Genomic DNA, 15,977 nt, shown 5'->3' on the forward strand with positions numbered 1-15,977 from the left:
ATCAGAAGCAAATTTAAATAAAAGCAACTTAAAGATATTAAAAATGTACGTGGCAGAAATTTATATCCCCTTTTCTCTATAAAAACACTGAACAGACTGAGATTAACATCCTACTGTGGAAATCTTTTTTGAGTAAAAAAGTCTAGATCTAGATTAGCAATCTGCCTGTGATTTACTATAACTATTAATATGCAGAAAAGAATGTCAAAATGTTAAATGTATCAAGCAATTCCTAATTTGCTACATTTTTGCCACTGTGTGCACAAAACTGTGGTAAACTGATATCTGACAATAACTTACCACTTCTACCAAAAACATCCTACCTACCACAATGACTTGCTGAAACAAATTAAATGAATTAAGTGAACATTCTAATTTTCAAATAGCTTCAAAACATATTAACATATTTATTTTCACTCACCCTAAATCTAAAATTTTCCTTCTAAATGTTCAACTGGAAAAAATAAACAATCATTTTGTAAGTAACTAGCTTCAAGATCAAAAGGAGCTTTGTAACACAAGACAAAAGGATATGCAGAACATAATTATCATTTCCCATAAAAAGAAATTACTTTTCAGATGTTGTTCTGTCTTTGTATCTCTTGACTTCTGGTGATTCTTCCAAGATTCTATCCAACAATATCTCAATAAACTCTTTAGAGACCCAAAACAAAGCAAAACTGAATGTGGCTATTATAAGATGAAGCAAATAATAAATTTAGTGATAGGTTAAAAATACAGTATAACCTATTTAAGAACTATCAAAATATTTCAAATACATCCAAAAAAGTAAAACTGATAAAGAAGTAGAAAAAAAAAGAGAATATATTTATATGGTTCTTAGAGGATAGAAAACCTGAAAGCAATATAAATTGATGTATCTAGCCATCTAAAAATATAAAGTTTCTATAAGTTAAAAAAATTAGTATTAGCTCATATCATTTATATAAAGAGCTCCTAAAAAAAGTGTAACCAATTTTCAGCTATTAAAATCTGCAAAGATTAAAAAGAACAACAGTACCCACTGTTGTTATGGGGACACTCTAATAACTCTGCTGTGAGAGTAAATTAATACTACCTTTCTAGTGAACACCTAGGAACAATTTATCAAAATCACTAAAAAACGCATATATCATTTAATCAAGTAATTCTACTTTGAGGAATTTAGCCCAAGGAAACAACTAAAAATAAAGACAACCATTACATGTATGTATAACTGAATCACTATGCTATATAGCTGAAACTAACACTGTAAATCAACTACACTTCAATTAAAAACAAAACAATGCTGAGTTTCCAATTTATGAATTTGGTATTATTTATGTGCTCTTTAATTTTTTTAATTAATGTTTTGTAGTTTTCAGCACACAATTTACATTAAAAAAATATATATGTTTCAAAGTGTTTTATGCTATTATGAATGCTTTCTTTTAATTTAAAACTACAACTGTTTGTTGCCAGTATTTACAAATATGATTTTTATATAAGTGATATCTTATCTGCAGGTTTACTATACTCATTAGTTCTAGTGACTTTTTTGTAGACTCTGTAGAATTTTCTAAATTGCCAATCATGTAATCTATAAATAACATTTTACTTCTTAAAAACAAATAGAATAAAATGAAGATAGTACAGCATTACTATATTTTACTAGGAAATTAGGAATACCAGGGTTAATTAATAAGATGGAATAATATTAAAATCACATTGTAGAATATTTTCTCTGATAAGGAATTTTTGATAATATATAACTAAGTGAAAATTGTAAGCTACAAAAGATAATTGTTTCTATTTCAAGGGATATTGAAGGGAAAATATCAAATATAAACTGTAGTTAATTTAGGATGATGCAATTACACATGATTTTTGTCTTTGTCTTTATTCTTTATTGGGTTTTCCAAATTTTCTGTATTAGGTACTTCTTTAAAGAAAAAATTTCCTTGATGCTTTGAAATTTCTGTAAATGGTTTTAATCACAAAATCTTCAAAAGGCACAAAAATATAAATAACTACCATCTGCTTTAGGAACAGATTAAAACCACTGTTAATTTTTTTTTTTACTGCACTCCAAAAATTCAGTTCATGTTATTTAAATGGTTATATATCACCACTGACTCAATGGACATGAATTTGAGCAAACTCTGGGAAATAGTGGAGGACAGAGGAGCCTGGCATGATGCAGTCCATGGGGTCTCAAAAGAGTCAGACGTGACTTACCAACTGAACTTATCAACAATATAAATGTTGACGTTAAAACAATGAAAAGTAGAAACATGACCATTTAACCAAATACACTACCACTCTTATATATATAAGAGAAATCTAAGTACATTTACATGAATGATCATATAAACATCCCCATATGTATACTTAACATGATTCAGGAAATAACTTCCTATTAAAAAACAAAGAACATCTGATAGCTAGCATGTATAACAGAAATGAAAAATGGTTCCCAGAATACAGTACACATTCATTAAATGACAGCTATTACTTTTATTTTGGCTCCCACTTTTATTAGAATTATACGTATAACTACCTTAACTCTTCCTTTTATATACACATATAGCTCTGAACAAAGGCAACAGACAAGTGTCTTCATTTGATTTTATTTCCTGTGTCAGCTATTTTGTACTATGAGAATGAGGTTAAGTATTCTAAGTATTCATGCACAATAAGAATATGCGCATGAGAATCTGATTCTATTCTCTCAAAAGGGATGAAAGAAACAATCTGATATACTTCAGACTCAGAACTAAGGGGGGAAAAAAAAAAACCTGCCTCCAGATAGAGGTTAGCATTAATGCTGTGATATTAGAAAACTTGCACTAAGACTGGGCTAATCCTCTCACACTGGGATTTCCTCCTGTCACTGCAGCAATAAAAAAAAAGCTAACAAAAACATTAAATATCCAATAAGCAAGTTCCTACAACATTCAACATTCTTGATTATTCTTGGTTTTTTACCCAGGCAACAGAACGCTTCTACTTTGGAAGAGTTGATTCTCTTCATGCTAAGGCTAATAAATGCATACAATTGACAGAATTTTTAAACAGCAGGGAGTATAATACTCTTTGTATATAAGAACAATTTAAATTCTAAAAATTCACAATTTTCATTCACTATAAATAACCTTAGCTCAGCAAATACATGCCTTTCTAATTTCAAAGAATGCCATCTGGATTTAAAAGAAAACTTACTTCCCAAATAAAAATAATTTAGCAAAACACAACTGACCTACTTAAAACAATTCACATATTATAACCAACAAACTGTCAATTTGTTTTTTTATTTATTTTGTTAATTTGACACAATTCACATCTTCTCACCGATCCTTCGGAAACTACTATAACTCCTGAACTTACACAGTGATGAAAATTGCATTTCCTAGCAAAATTTTATGTGTTTAATGACTTACTCATGTTCATTGATATAAAGTTCTGCAAGTTCATGCCAGGCTTCTTGGTCTCCAACAAATCTGGTGAGAGTAAAGGGAAAAAAAAATAAATGTGTAGATATTCGGTAAATGAACAGCATGGAAGCAAAAAGGAAATCAAATGCAAATTCCATTTTAATTAAAAAAGATTTATCAGAATAACAAAACACAATCCTCTTGTAAGACACTCACTGTTCCAGATACTCATTCAGTTCCCGAATGGCCTCCACATTTTTCCCCTGGGCTTTTCGAATGGCAATCTTACGCTTTCTTGCAGCCTGTGGGTTGACATTAATAAAGGATTAGGCCTTCATGATTCCCTGGGTTTTTGTAAAGAAGGTAATTTGACTGTGCAAATTATTATCTCAATGCCAATGAAATTCCATTGTAGAACTACTGCTTAGTGGGAGTTTATAAACATACCCCATGACATCCCACTGGTGAGTTCAAACATTCCTCTAACAATCACATGTGCTTTACTTTTGATGTATACAATATATGCATCATTTCATTCAAATAAATAACCTTCCAGATTCTGATAATTACAAGCCAGCAGGGAATCTTAATCTTTATCCAGCCTAAAGTCCTTTACTCTGTCTCATTCATAAGATCTGTATCTTAAGAGATAGAGGGATAGTGGAGATTAGAAAATAATCTTACTGTGGCCACTTGAATGTCATTATACAAATATGGCCTCTAATAACTTTTTTCACAATTTTAAGAGAAAAATCTAGCTAAAAGTCTTTCAAAAAATAAAATGGGTTCTGAAAGAAATATTTTTTATAATACACCAAACATTTAAAACTTGCACCTTAAAGCTTTTCAAATATAAATAGAAAAATAAATGCCATTTATTTACACATTAATCAAACACATAATGAACATCTGTTGTTTGCCAGGTACTGTGCTAGACAGTGAAAATAAGAATAAAAAAAGGAACAGATAATTCCTTTTGGGAGTTAAGTCTGATAACAGAAAGATACATCAAATAAAAAGACAATGATAGAGGTACCTAGGATGTTGTGACAACATAGAAGAGATCCTAATATAGCCTGAGGGGAAGAGGTGGAAAGACACCAAAGAGGGTTCCAGATGTGATACCTGAACTGAAATACAAAATGCAAGTAGACATAAAGAAAGCAGAAGAGAAAACTATATGGAGGGAGGACATTGAATATTAGGAAGAACTCAGGAGCAAAGGCAGCATTGTGTATAATCAAGACTTTATGTTTGGGGCCACAGTGAACAATCAGAGACTGGAGGGTACTGTGTGAATTATTAAATTTACATCCCCTTTATCTCTGTTTAATGCAGAAGGCTAAAGAATAAAACACACTATAATTAGGGCTAAATTAGGCTTATTAATTATGAACATGACTGTCATTCTTTTAAATAACACACACTCCACAAGATACAGACAAGGAAAGTAAAATGAATGAAGCCTCCTTAGATCAAAAGAGCTATCTGTCCTGGGGTGGAAAGGTGGACTTTCTGAAAAACTGAAAGTAAAAAAACATCAGATAAAATTAATAAGAGACTTCCAATAAATAAAACCAAGAGCCATATTTATAATAATAGTGATAATAATATTTTGGTAATTAAAAAAACACATCTGTTAAAAATATATATCCTTGATTACACAGCTCATATTGAAGGCCTACCACAATGCCTGCCGCACAGTAAGCAATATTTTTTTAAATAATTTTACTATTTACAACAATGAAAGGACCATAATAAATACACTCAATTCATAAAGAATACAGAAGGAAAGTAAAAGTGAAGCTCTAAAAGTAACTTGCCCCAGTCCTTGGATCTTTGCCAATTAAAATGATTTTGAACAGACGCAGTGAAACCTGTTGAAAATACTGCATTCAAATTCCGTAAATAAGAGACAAAAAGTCAAACTACAAACATGAATAGGAACCAGTACTTCTATAGTCATAGTAAGAGATGTGGTATGAACTCTGTAATGGATACCATTATTCACAAATGAGTTTCATTTTTTAAAAAATACATCTAATACTAACTTTTTCTCAGTGATTTGACAACAGAATCATGTCTCTCCTGTTGAACACACACCAAAGTTTTAGGACAGCAGCATTTTGTCGAATACTGTTTACAAAGCATTACTAGTGTTTCATAGATAATTAATATTTTTAAATGCCTTTAAAACAAAATAAAAAACCCTTTCATAAACGGAAAACAGAGGTTTAAACAACCTAAATGCATCAAGAGAGGAAAGATGAGAAGTAGGGATCTCAAATTTCTCATTACCATTCTAGATTCATTGATTAGAGTTCCTGAAAAAAACTGAGATATTACAAATTAATTTGTTACTATTATTTTGAACAGATATTGGTAGTAGGTGGAATAATACAATTTTAAAATAATGTAAGACAAAAAAAATTGGTATTAACTTTTTAATAGTCTATTTTAAAAACTAAAGAGTTTTCCACCTTATAAACACCTCAGTGAAGTACAAGCAAAGATTTAAAATATAAGGTTTTATTAATCAATTTGGGAAACATGCTCCCAAATCTCTACTATATAAGCAATATATTGCTAAACCACTCTAAACCTAAAATACAGTATTCTATCTCCTAGTATTCTAAGGTTAAAAGCAAACTTTTAAGTAGTAACTATTCAACTATGTAAAATCAGTCTTCTTAAATGAAACTACACATGACAGTTTAAAGAAAAACCTACATGGCAATCAGCATCATACAGGCAACAATATATCATTAATTCACACACAATAGTCCTTCTACAGAAAAATAATATAACATTTTGGAAAACAAAAAACTTCACTTATCAAGATCATTTAAAAAGACTACTAAGCAGGGATTTCACTTCCAGCCAAGATGGAGTAACAGGGAGCAGTTTTATCCTCTTGCCTGAAAATGCCAACTGTAACTATATATAAATATATATGTAACAACTATTTTTAAGGCAGAGGACAAAAGGCAAAAAAAAAAAGAGAGAGAGATTCCTGACAGGCAGAAACGAACAAGGTGAGCCTTATTTTTATTGCCCTGGTTCAACTGCTTTGAGAGTTTCAAGGGTGCTGTGCAAGAAAAGAAAACCAGGTTGAGCCCAGACGAATCCATGAGTTCAGAAAGCACTCAAGAGTCCAAGAAGATCAACACGCTCGAGTTCATGGGGCAGAGTACAAGAAAAGAAAGAAAAATATATAAGACTCTAAAGAGATTTCCTTTGAATCTCAAGGGTTCCCCTTAAGTACTCAGTACTTATGTACTGATGGGCGCATGTTTACGAGAATACTGATCCCCTGGAGTAGTGATTAGTACTGATCAGTACTGATCAGTGCATGTGTACGAGGAAACTTCAAATGCCAAGAAAATATCTAAGAGAAACATTTAGTGGGAAAAGTGCCCCAGAGCTCACACAAGGCTGGGAACAGTGTCTTTCTACCAGCCAGACTGGAAAATGCCATGATTCCTGCTGCTGCTGCTGCTGTCACTTCAGTCGTGTCCGACTCTGTGTGACCCCACAGACGTCAGCCCATCAGGCTCTCCTGCCCCTGGGATTCTCCAGGCAAGAACACTGGAGTGGGTTGCCATTTCCTTCTCCAATGCATGAAAGTGAAAAAGTGAAAGTGAAGTCGCTCAGTCGTGTCCGACTCTTAGCGACCCCATGGACTGCAGCCTACCAGGCTCCTCCATCCATGGGATTTTCCAGGCAAGAGTACTGGAGTGGGGTGCCATTGCCTTCTCCGCCATGATTCCTAGGACAGTGGATAGAGTACTAAGATAGACCTATTGGGGAATAATTAGTCCCAGGATAAACAATGTTCTGGGCCTGTCTCACAAAGACCCAAAAGGATAAAATTGTTTGTAATTTAATTATGTACTACAAGAAACAATATTTACATATATTCATATATATATGAATATAAAAATCAGAAGGGGCAAAGAAAACTTTAGACGATGATTCTGTTCACTATCTTAATTGTGGTAATGGTTTCACAGGTGTATATAATTGTCAAAATTTATTAAATTATACACTTTAAATATGTGCAGTCTACTCTACATAAATTATATGCCAAAATAGTTTAAATAATAGCATTAGACTAAACACTGAGTCTTAAGTGCTTATCAATTTCCATTTATATTTCTTTCTCACATCTTATGAAATATGCCAATGTTTTGAATTCTTCTGAATTTCTTCTTTAGATCGATCTTTAAGTCAAAAATGAAAAGTGCTCCACATTTTACAAGATATTTTAATAATGGAGCCAGGATTTCTATTATAAAATATGAAACGCCAAAAAGTTCTTATGATCATAAATTTGTTACATACCTCTGTACCATTATCTACTATGCTGCTGCTGCTAAGTCTCTTCAGTTGTGTCCGACTCTGTGTGACCCCATGGACGGCAGCCCACCAGGCTCCCCCATCCCTGGGATTCTCCAGGAAAGAACACTGGAGTGGGTTGCCATTTCCTTCTCCAATGTATGAAAGTGAAAAGTGAAAGTGAAGTCGCTCAGTCGTGTCCGACTCTTCGCGACCCCATGTACTGAAGCCTACCAGGCTCCTCCGCCCATGGGATTTTCCAGGCAAGAGTACTGGACTGGGGTGCCATTGCCTTCTCCAATTATCTACTATAGTTAGCTATCAATTTTTTCCTGAAAGACATGTTACATCTTCAAAAAAAAAAAAAAATAGGCCACACAGGATGAGAACCTAGAAAAGGATTAAAGGACTAAGGTCTACCAGTAAGTACAATGCAGAGCAACCCCTTCCCCAGATGCTGAGACCCAGAAAGACCACTGGCTAACAGAGGGAAAGGAGAATTCCAGGTTCTTTTGCTTCCAAGGCTTATGCCATGACCCTGGGAAATATGGCCTTCTAAAAGCATCTTCAAGCTTGGCACAGAGGCAATTATATCTAATTCCAAAATAAGGGGCATGGCATAAGCCTTAGAGGCAGTGGTCTTTCTGGATCTCAACATCTGGGGTAGAGGGAGTTCTAGTTTGTAATTTACCAGTAAGCCACCTTAGATCCCCATAATCTCTAGCCTAAGACAGAACCGTCTCCAAATTACATAATTCATCTCTTTTAACCCCTTTCAAACCATCTCCCACATTACTGGCAGTTATCTTTAAAACAAAAAATCTGGTGGTACTTTGCCAATCAAATTTGACTTCACTCCCCATTTTCTAAGAATTAAAATTCTGTTATACTCAATATCATGTAATAACCTATAAAGGAATAATCTACAAAAAAACTCAACTTACTATTCTGATACCTGAAACAAAAAGAACATTGCAAATCAACCACAATTAAAACAAGAAGAAATCAAAAAGAGAAATAAAAACTTAATTGATAATGCAGAAAAAAAAATTCTTAAGTGTAACACCAGGTTGTTCACAAATGTTGAACTTCTTGTACTGCCAATCACTCAGGACAATGAGCCAACTAAAAGGTATAAAATATTGCCCCTTAAAGCCCTAGTCTTCCTCAGTGGTGAATCAGTGGTGAAGAAGGGGTAGGTTAAACTTATGCAGAGTGCTAGAACCATGCTGTCTTCAATAAGACTAGAAATGAAATTTCATGAAATAACTGCATTAAAGAAGGCAGTTCAAAAAGAGAAATAAAAATGGCCTTTTAAGCATATTAAAAGATACTCAGAATCTCTCATATGCAAATTATATATTTAACTAATTACACTGAAAGTGAAAGTGAAGACGCTCAGTCGTGTCCGATTCTTTGCGACCCCACAGACTGTAGCCCACCAGGCTCCCCAGTCCATGGAATTTTCCAGGCAAGAGTACTGAAGTGGGTTGCCATTTCCTTCTCCAGGGGATCTTCCCAACCCAGGATCGAACCCGGGTCTCCCGCACTGCAGGTAGACACTTTACTGTCTGAGCCACCATTGGCAAAAATTAAAAATGAAAAAAGGTGATAATACACCATGTGGGAGGATACTGGGAAAGAAGCACTCTCATATACCATGTAAGTGAGTATAGATAACTAAAAAGCTTTTGTGGAGGGAAATTAGGCAGTATCTGTTAACTTTTAAGATACATGGACCTCCTGACTCAGATTTCACTTCTAGGAATCTATTCTACAAATGACACGCACTTCAACACTGCTTCTGGGAGGAATGCATCAGATATCAAAGGGACTTAATTAGTTCAAGAAAGTTTTTCATCAAAATAAGGATTATACATCCTTATACTACAATGCTATGCAGCAACTTAAAGGATGAGATAAAGGATGTGCTAACATAGATGACTTAGGTAGAGTTTGGGGCTTCCCAGGGAGCTCGAGGATAAAGAATCCACCTACCAATGCAGGAGACCCAAGAGACACAGTTTAGCAGGGGTGGGAGGGAGGGAAGGGAAGGATTAAAAAAAAAAAAAAGAAGAAGAGACACAGGTTCAATCCCGGGTTGGGAAGATCCCCTGGAAAAGCAAAGGGCAACCCACTCTAATATTCTTGCCTGAAAAATGCTATGGACAGAGGAGTTGGACACAACTGAACACTTTTACGTAAAAGGTAGAGTATGTCACCATCTGCATTTCCAACCATTCTCCCTATTAAAAGGGACACACACACATACACACACATGCATACAGACCTATTTGTGTGTGCATGAGAAAAAATTTCTGGAAAAATTCTTAAGAAACATTTGCCTAAGTGAAGGAGGGCATGAGATCTGGGATCGGAGGACTTATTTTTCAACATATATGCTAGTATTGTTTGTAATTTTTAATATGCATACATATGACTTTTTTCAAAAGAGCGTTTCACAATTTTTAAAAAATAGATGAGATGACCCATTTTAGCAACCTCCCTAAATCTGAAACTTCCACTTCAATCACTTTTTTCTTTTCTCCCAAGGTAAGTCTTGTACTTTAATAACCCTAAGGCTTACTTGTTACATAATGGAATATGATGTCTTTCCCCAGCCCGTCATCTGTCTTAATTAAGCCATGCTCAACCATCAAGGCCTACAAGGCTCAGAAATACTGCAGCAAATCACCAAAGAATCAGGATTTAGTAAGTCTATTTCAAGGTCTATTATCTGTTAAGTATATCATGCTATCTCTCTAAACCAAAGTCAAGGATAATGTCTAAATCATCCTTCTGGTCTCTATACCAAGCACAAAGCAAGCACTCAACAAATATTTTTTGAAATAATAGTGAATGCATATGAGAGGGAAAGAGAGCTCCTTAAAACTTTAATGAATAACCTCATTTTTATACTGGATATCCAGGAATGCAGGAGCACAAGATCGATGAAAGAGTCATAAAGTCAGTGTTAAACAATCCAAAACCCTGCAGTATAAAAGCTTGAATTTTAACTATGGATATAACCATGAAACTTCTACACAGTAACATTACTGTTTCAGTTCAGTTTAGTCACTCAGTCGGATCTGACTCTTTGTGACCCCATGGACTGCAGCATGTTAGGCCTCCCTGTCCATAGTCAACTCCCGGATTTTACTCAAACTCATGTCCATTGAGTCGGTGATGTCATTCAGCCATCTCATCCTCTGTCGTCCCCTTCTCCTCCTACCTTCAATCTTTCCCAACATCAGGATCTTTTCAAATGAGTCAGTTCTTTGTATCAGGGGTCCAAAGTATTAGAGTTTCAGCTTCAGCATCAATCCTTCCAATGAATACTGGAATACTGGAATAAAGGAAATCAGTCCTGATTTTCAGGAAAAATCAGGAAAATCACCCTGATTTTCCTCGGATGGACTAGTTGGATCTCATTGCAGTCCAAGGGACTCTCAAGAGTCTTCTCCAATACCACAGTTCAAAAGCATCAATTCTGTAGGAGTTGCTTGTATATTTTTGAGATTAGTTGTCTTTCAGTTGCTTCATTTGCTATTATTTTCTCCCATTCTGAAGGCTGTCTTTTCACCTTGCTAATAGTTTCCTTTGATGTGCAGAAGCTTTTAAAGTTAATCAGGTCCCATTTGTTTATTTTTGATTTTATTTCCAATATTCTGGGAGGTGGGTCATAGAGGATCCTGCTGTGATGTATGTCAGAGAGTGTTTTGCCTATGTTCTCCTCTAGGAGTTTTATAGTTTCTGGTCTTATGTTTAGATCTTTAATCCATTTTGAGTTTATTTTTGTGTACGGTGTTAGAAAGTGGTCTAGTTTCATTCTTTTACAAGTGGTTGACCAGATTTCCCAGCACCACTTGTTAAAGAGATTGTCTTTAATCCATTGTATATTCTTGCCTCCTTTGTCAAAGATAAGGTGTCCATATGTGCGTGGATTTACCTCTGGGCTTTCTATTTTATTCCATTGATCTATATTTCTGTCTTTGTGCCAGTACCATACTGTCTTGATAACTGTGGCTTTGTAGTAGAGCCTGATTCATCGCAGCACTGTTTATAATAGCCAGGACATGGAAGCAACCTAGATGTCCATCAGCAGATGAATGGATAAAAAAGCTATGGTACATATACACAATGGAGTATTACTCAGCCATTAAAAAGAATACATTTGAATCAGTTCTAATGAGGTGGATGAAACTGGAGCCTATTATACACAGTGAAGTAAGCCAGAAGGAAAAACATAAATACAGTATACTAATGCATATATATGGAATTTAGAAAGATGGTAACAATAACCCGGTGTACGAGACAGCAAAAGAGACACTGATGTATATAACAGTCTTATGGACTCTGTGGGAGAGGGAGAGGGTAGGAAGATTTGGGAGAATGATATTGAAACATGTAAAATATCATGTAAGAAACGAGTTGCCAGTCCAGGTTCGATACACGATACTGGATGCTTGGGGCTAGTGCACTGGGACGACCCAGAGGGATGGTATGGGGAGGGAGGAGGGAGGAGGGTTCAGGATGGGGAACACATGTATACCTGTGGCAGATTCATTTTGATATTTGGCAAAACTAATACAATTATGTAAAGTTTAAAAATAAAATAAAATTAAAAAAAAAAAAAGCATCAATTCTTCGGCGCTCAGCTTTCTTTATAGTCCAACTCTCACATCCATACCTGACTACTGGAAAAACCAGAGCTTTGACTATACGGACCTTTGTCAGCAAAGTAATGTATCTGTGTTTTAATATGCTTTTTAGGTTGTTCATAACCTTTTTTCCAAGGAGCAAGAGTCTTTTAATTTCATGGCTGCAATCACCATCTGCAGTGATTTTGGAGCCCAAGAACATAAAGTCTGTCACTGTTTCCACTGTTTCCCCATCTATTTGTCATAAAGTGATGGAACCGGATACCATGATCTTAGTTTCCTAAATGCTGAGCTTTAAGCCAACTTTTTCACTCTCCACTTTCACTTTCATCAAGAGGATCTTTATTTCCTCTTCACTTTCTGCCATAAGGGTGGTGTCATCTGCATATCTGAGGTTACCGATATTTCTCCCAGCGTTGATTCCAGCTTGTGCTTCATCCAGCCCAGCTTTTCTCATGATGTACTTTGCGTATAAGTCAAATAAGCAGGGTGACAATATACAGCCTTGAAGTTTTCCTTTCCTTATCTTGAACCAGTCTGTTGTTCCATGTCCAGTTCTAACTGTTGCTTCCTGACCAGCATACAGGTTTCTCAAGAGGCAGGTCAGGTGGTCTGGTAGTCCCCTCTCCTTAAAAATTTTCCAGAGTTTGTTGTGATTCACACAGTCAAAGGCTTTGGCATAGTCAATAAAGCAGAAGTTGACGTTTTTCTGGAACTCTCTTGCTTTTTTGATGATCCAAGGGATGTTGGCAATTTGATCTCTGCTTCCTCTGCCTTTTCTAAATCCAGCTTCAACATCTGGAAGTTCACGGTTCACATACTGCTGAAGCCTGGCTTCAGAGAATTTTGAAGAGAATTTTGGAGAATTTTGAGCATTACTTTACTAGAGTGTGAGATGAGTGCAATTGTGTGGTAGTTTGAGCATTCTTTGGCATTGCCTTTCTTTAGGATTGGAATGAAAACGGACCTTTTCCATTCCTGTGGTCAATGCTGAGTTTTCCCAATTTGCTGGCATATTGAGTGCTGCACTTTCAGAGCTTCATCTTTTAGGATCTAAAATAGCTCCACTGGAATTCCATCACCTCCACTAGCTTTGTTTATAGTGATGCTTCCTAAGGCCCATTTGATTTCACATTCCAGGATGTCTGGCTCTAGGTGAGTGATCACACCATTGTGATTATCTGGGTTGTGAAGATCTTTTTTGTATAATTCTTCTGTGTATTCTTGCCACCTATTCTTAATATCTTCTGCTTCTGTTAGGTCCATACCGTTTCTGTCCTTTATTGTGCCAATCTTTGCATAAAAAAGTTCCCTTGGTATCTCTAATTTTCTTGAAGAGATCTCTAGTCTTTCCCATTCTGTTGTTTTCCTCTATTTCTTTGCATTGATCACTCAGGAAGGCTTTCTTATCTCTCCTTGCTATTCCTTGGAACTCTGCACTCAAATGGGTATATCTTTCCTTTTTTCCTTTGCCTTTTGCTTCTCTTCTATTCACAGATATTTGTAAGGCCTCCTCAGACAACCATTTTGCCTTTTTGCATTTCTTTTCCTTGGGGATGGTCTTGATCCCTGCCTCCTGTACAATGTCATGAACCTCCATCCATAGTTCTTCAGGCACTCTGTCTGTACTGTTTAATGTAAGTAAAGTCTTCCCCTACCAGACTTTATTAGTTCTAGGTCTTATATGGCTTTGTTTTTCTCCCTTAATGTCTACCACAGTGCTTTCTATGGATATGGTAACAGAAATACTGTCTTTATTTTTAGTAACACCAACCCTTTGGTGGCTCCTGACAGATATTCAAATAAATATTTCTAGAAGGACAGAAGGGACTGAGAGAAGATTAGATAAAAATAACATTTGATGAAAGAATAATACATCTAACAAAGCTGAATTCAGTCACTTTGTTCTAAAATGTTTACCTAACAACCAAATGATTTAGTTACTACCCCCTCAGATAATCTATGAGGGGAGCCAAGTCATAAAACATGGTAAGTACTACAAAGACAGGATAATATTTAGTTACATATTGTCTTAGACCCTGTAGTGAAGTAATTTCTTTAAAATATGTCCAACTTAAACTGACACAGAAATATTTGACTTCTAATTCTAAAAAATACATTACAAACTACCGATTTTTAAACTAGCATGAGAAAATTACATGAAACAAGTTTTTCAGAAATCTGGTATCATATTTTCAATATATGCCTGCAAAAAAAAAAATGAATACCTTTAAAACTGGTGAAATCTTACAGCTCAAATAAGTACATGAGAAAATCTTCAGGGAATGAAAAATGGTGCTTTTTATAAGGGATTATTTTATTAAAACAGAGAGCAACGTATTAGGATAAATAAAATTAAAAGATTATTAAATTTTTTCAATTTCAACTTTTTAGATATTTGGAATATCTAAATTAACTGCTTTTTAATAACACATAGGCTTGCAGCTGTCAAAACTTCTCTCTGAATTTCTATATTCTGAGAATCCTTACCATTTAAATATCTACATAACACCTAGGAAGTTACCAGAGAAAATTTCCCTAGGGTGGGATTATATTAAAAGAAATAATCTAAGCCATTATACCAATAAACTAAAATGTTCTCAATATTAAAAAAAAATTTTTTTCACCAGGATATTTTTATAACAGGTCATACTACCAAAAAGCCTTTCATTAATTAATTCCATACATTAATTACTGAGATGACATCTTTCATTCTTCAATAAGAGAACTAAAATATAACTACCCAAACAAGACAAGTTAGTATTTAATAAACTTGAAAATATTACAGAAACTATAAGTTCTGACAAGTGTTTGTTCTTATAAGCACATAAAATTTATTCTATCTAAATTTCAACTAGCTGCTTTCTAATAAGAGATCTTGTAAGTCAGATTTAACTGAAGAGTTAAAACCTACTTTTTTTCAAGTGACCCATCATGAGATATTTCAAATAACAAAATAAAATGTTTCCATGTGTATTTTTCCATTATTTCTAAAATAATTTCACTTCTTAACACAGAATTAACTGATCTTTAGGACAACCAGCTAACTTACAGTGTTAGTTGGGTCTTCTTGTAAAATTCGATCATATAGCTGAATAGCATCATCGTATCTATTTAAAAAGAAAAAGAAATATTAAGAATCATTACCTTAAAATTTAATGACAAATAGTAAATACAGAAAAGATTAACCTGGGAAGACTTTATATGTATTTACAATTACTACTAAGCATCTTCTGATCTTCACATAACAGTAAGTTTGATACAATGTCATTTTCTAAGCAAAAAAAAAAAAATCGTAAATAAAATATTTATAGAAAAACTTACTTCAAAAACATACTGATTCGACTTGGTCTAAATACAAAGGTAAAAACTACAGCTCAAAGAGATACCTCTGTGGTCCTAGTTACACCTAGAATTACAGCAAATAAATTATTTTTTAAGTTTAATTTTAACAAATATTTTCACAAGGAAATGATCTAAGTATTTTCTAAGTCATGTCTGATTCTTTCGTGACCCCATGGACTGTAGACTGCCAGGCTCCTCTGTCCATGGGATTTCCCAGTCA

At 34.5% G+C, this 15,977-nt stretch overlaps 1 protein-coding gene across 1 annotated transcript in view; it reads right to left on the minus strand.

The window, feature by feature from the left end:
- Positions 1-15,977, minus strand: part of EMC2 (ER membrane protein complex subunit 2) — a 53,018-nt gene that overhangs the window by 18,062 nt on the left and 18,979 nt on the right. Inside the window, exons 5-7 of the mRNA XM_027561313.1 lie at positions 15,465-15,522; positions 3,630-3,715; positions 3,420-3,479 (exon numbers count right to left, since the gene is read on the minus strand). Coding sequence (XP_027417114.1) covers positions 3,420-3,479; positions 3,630-3,715; positions 15,465-15,522 — 204 coding nt within the window. The remainder of the gene's footprint in view (positions 1-3,419; positions 3,480-3,629; positions 3,716-15,464; positions 15,523-15,977) is intronic.

Source organism: Bos indicus x Bos taurus, chromosome 14 (genome assembly GCF_003369695.1).
Source record: "Bos indicus x Bos taurus breed Angus x Brahman F1 hybrid chromosome 14, Bos_hybrid_MaternalHap_v2.0, whole genome shotgun sequence".
Classification (NCBI taxonomy): domain Eukaryota; kingdom Metazoa; phylum Chordata; class Mammalia; order Artiodactyla; family Bovidae; genus Bos; species Bos indicus x Bos taurus.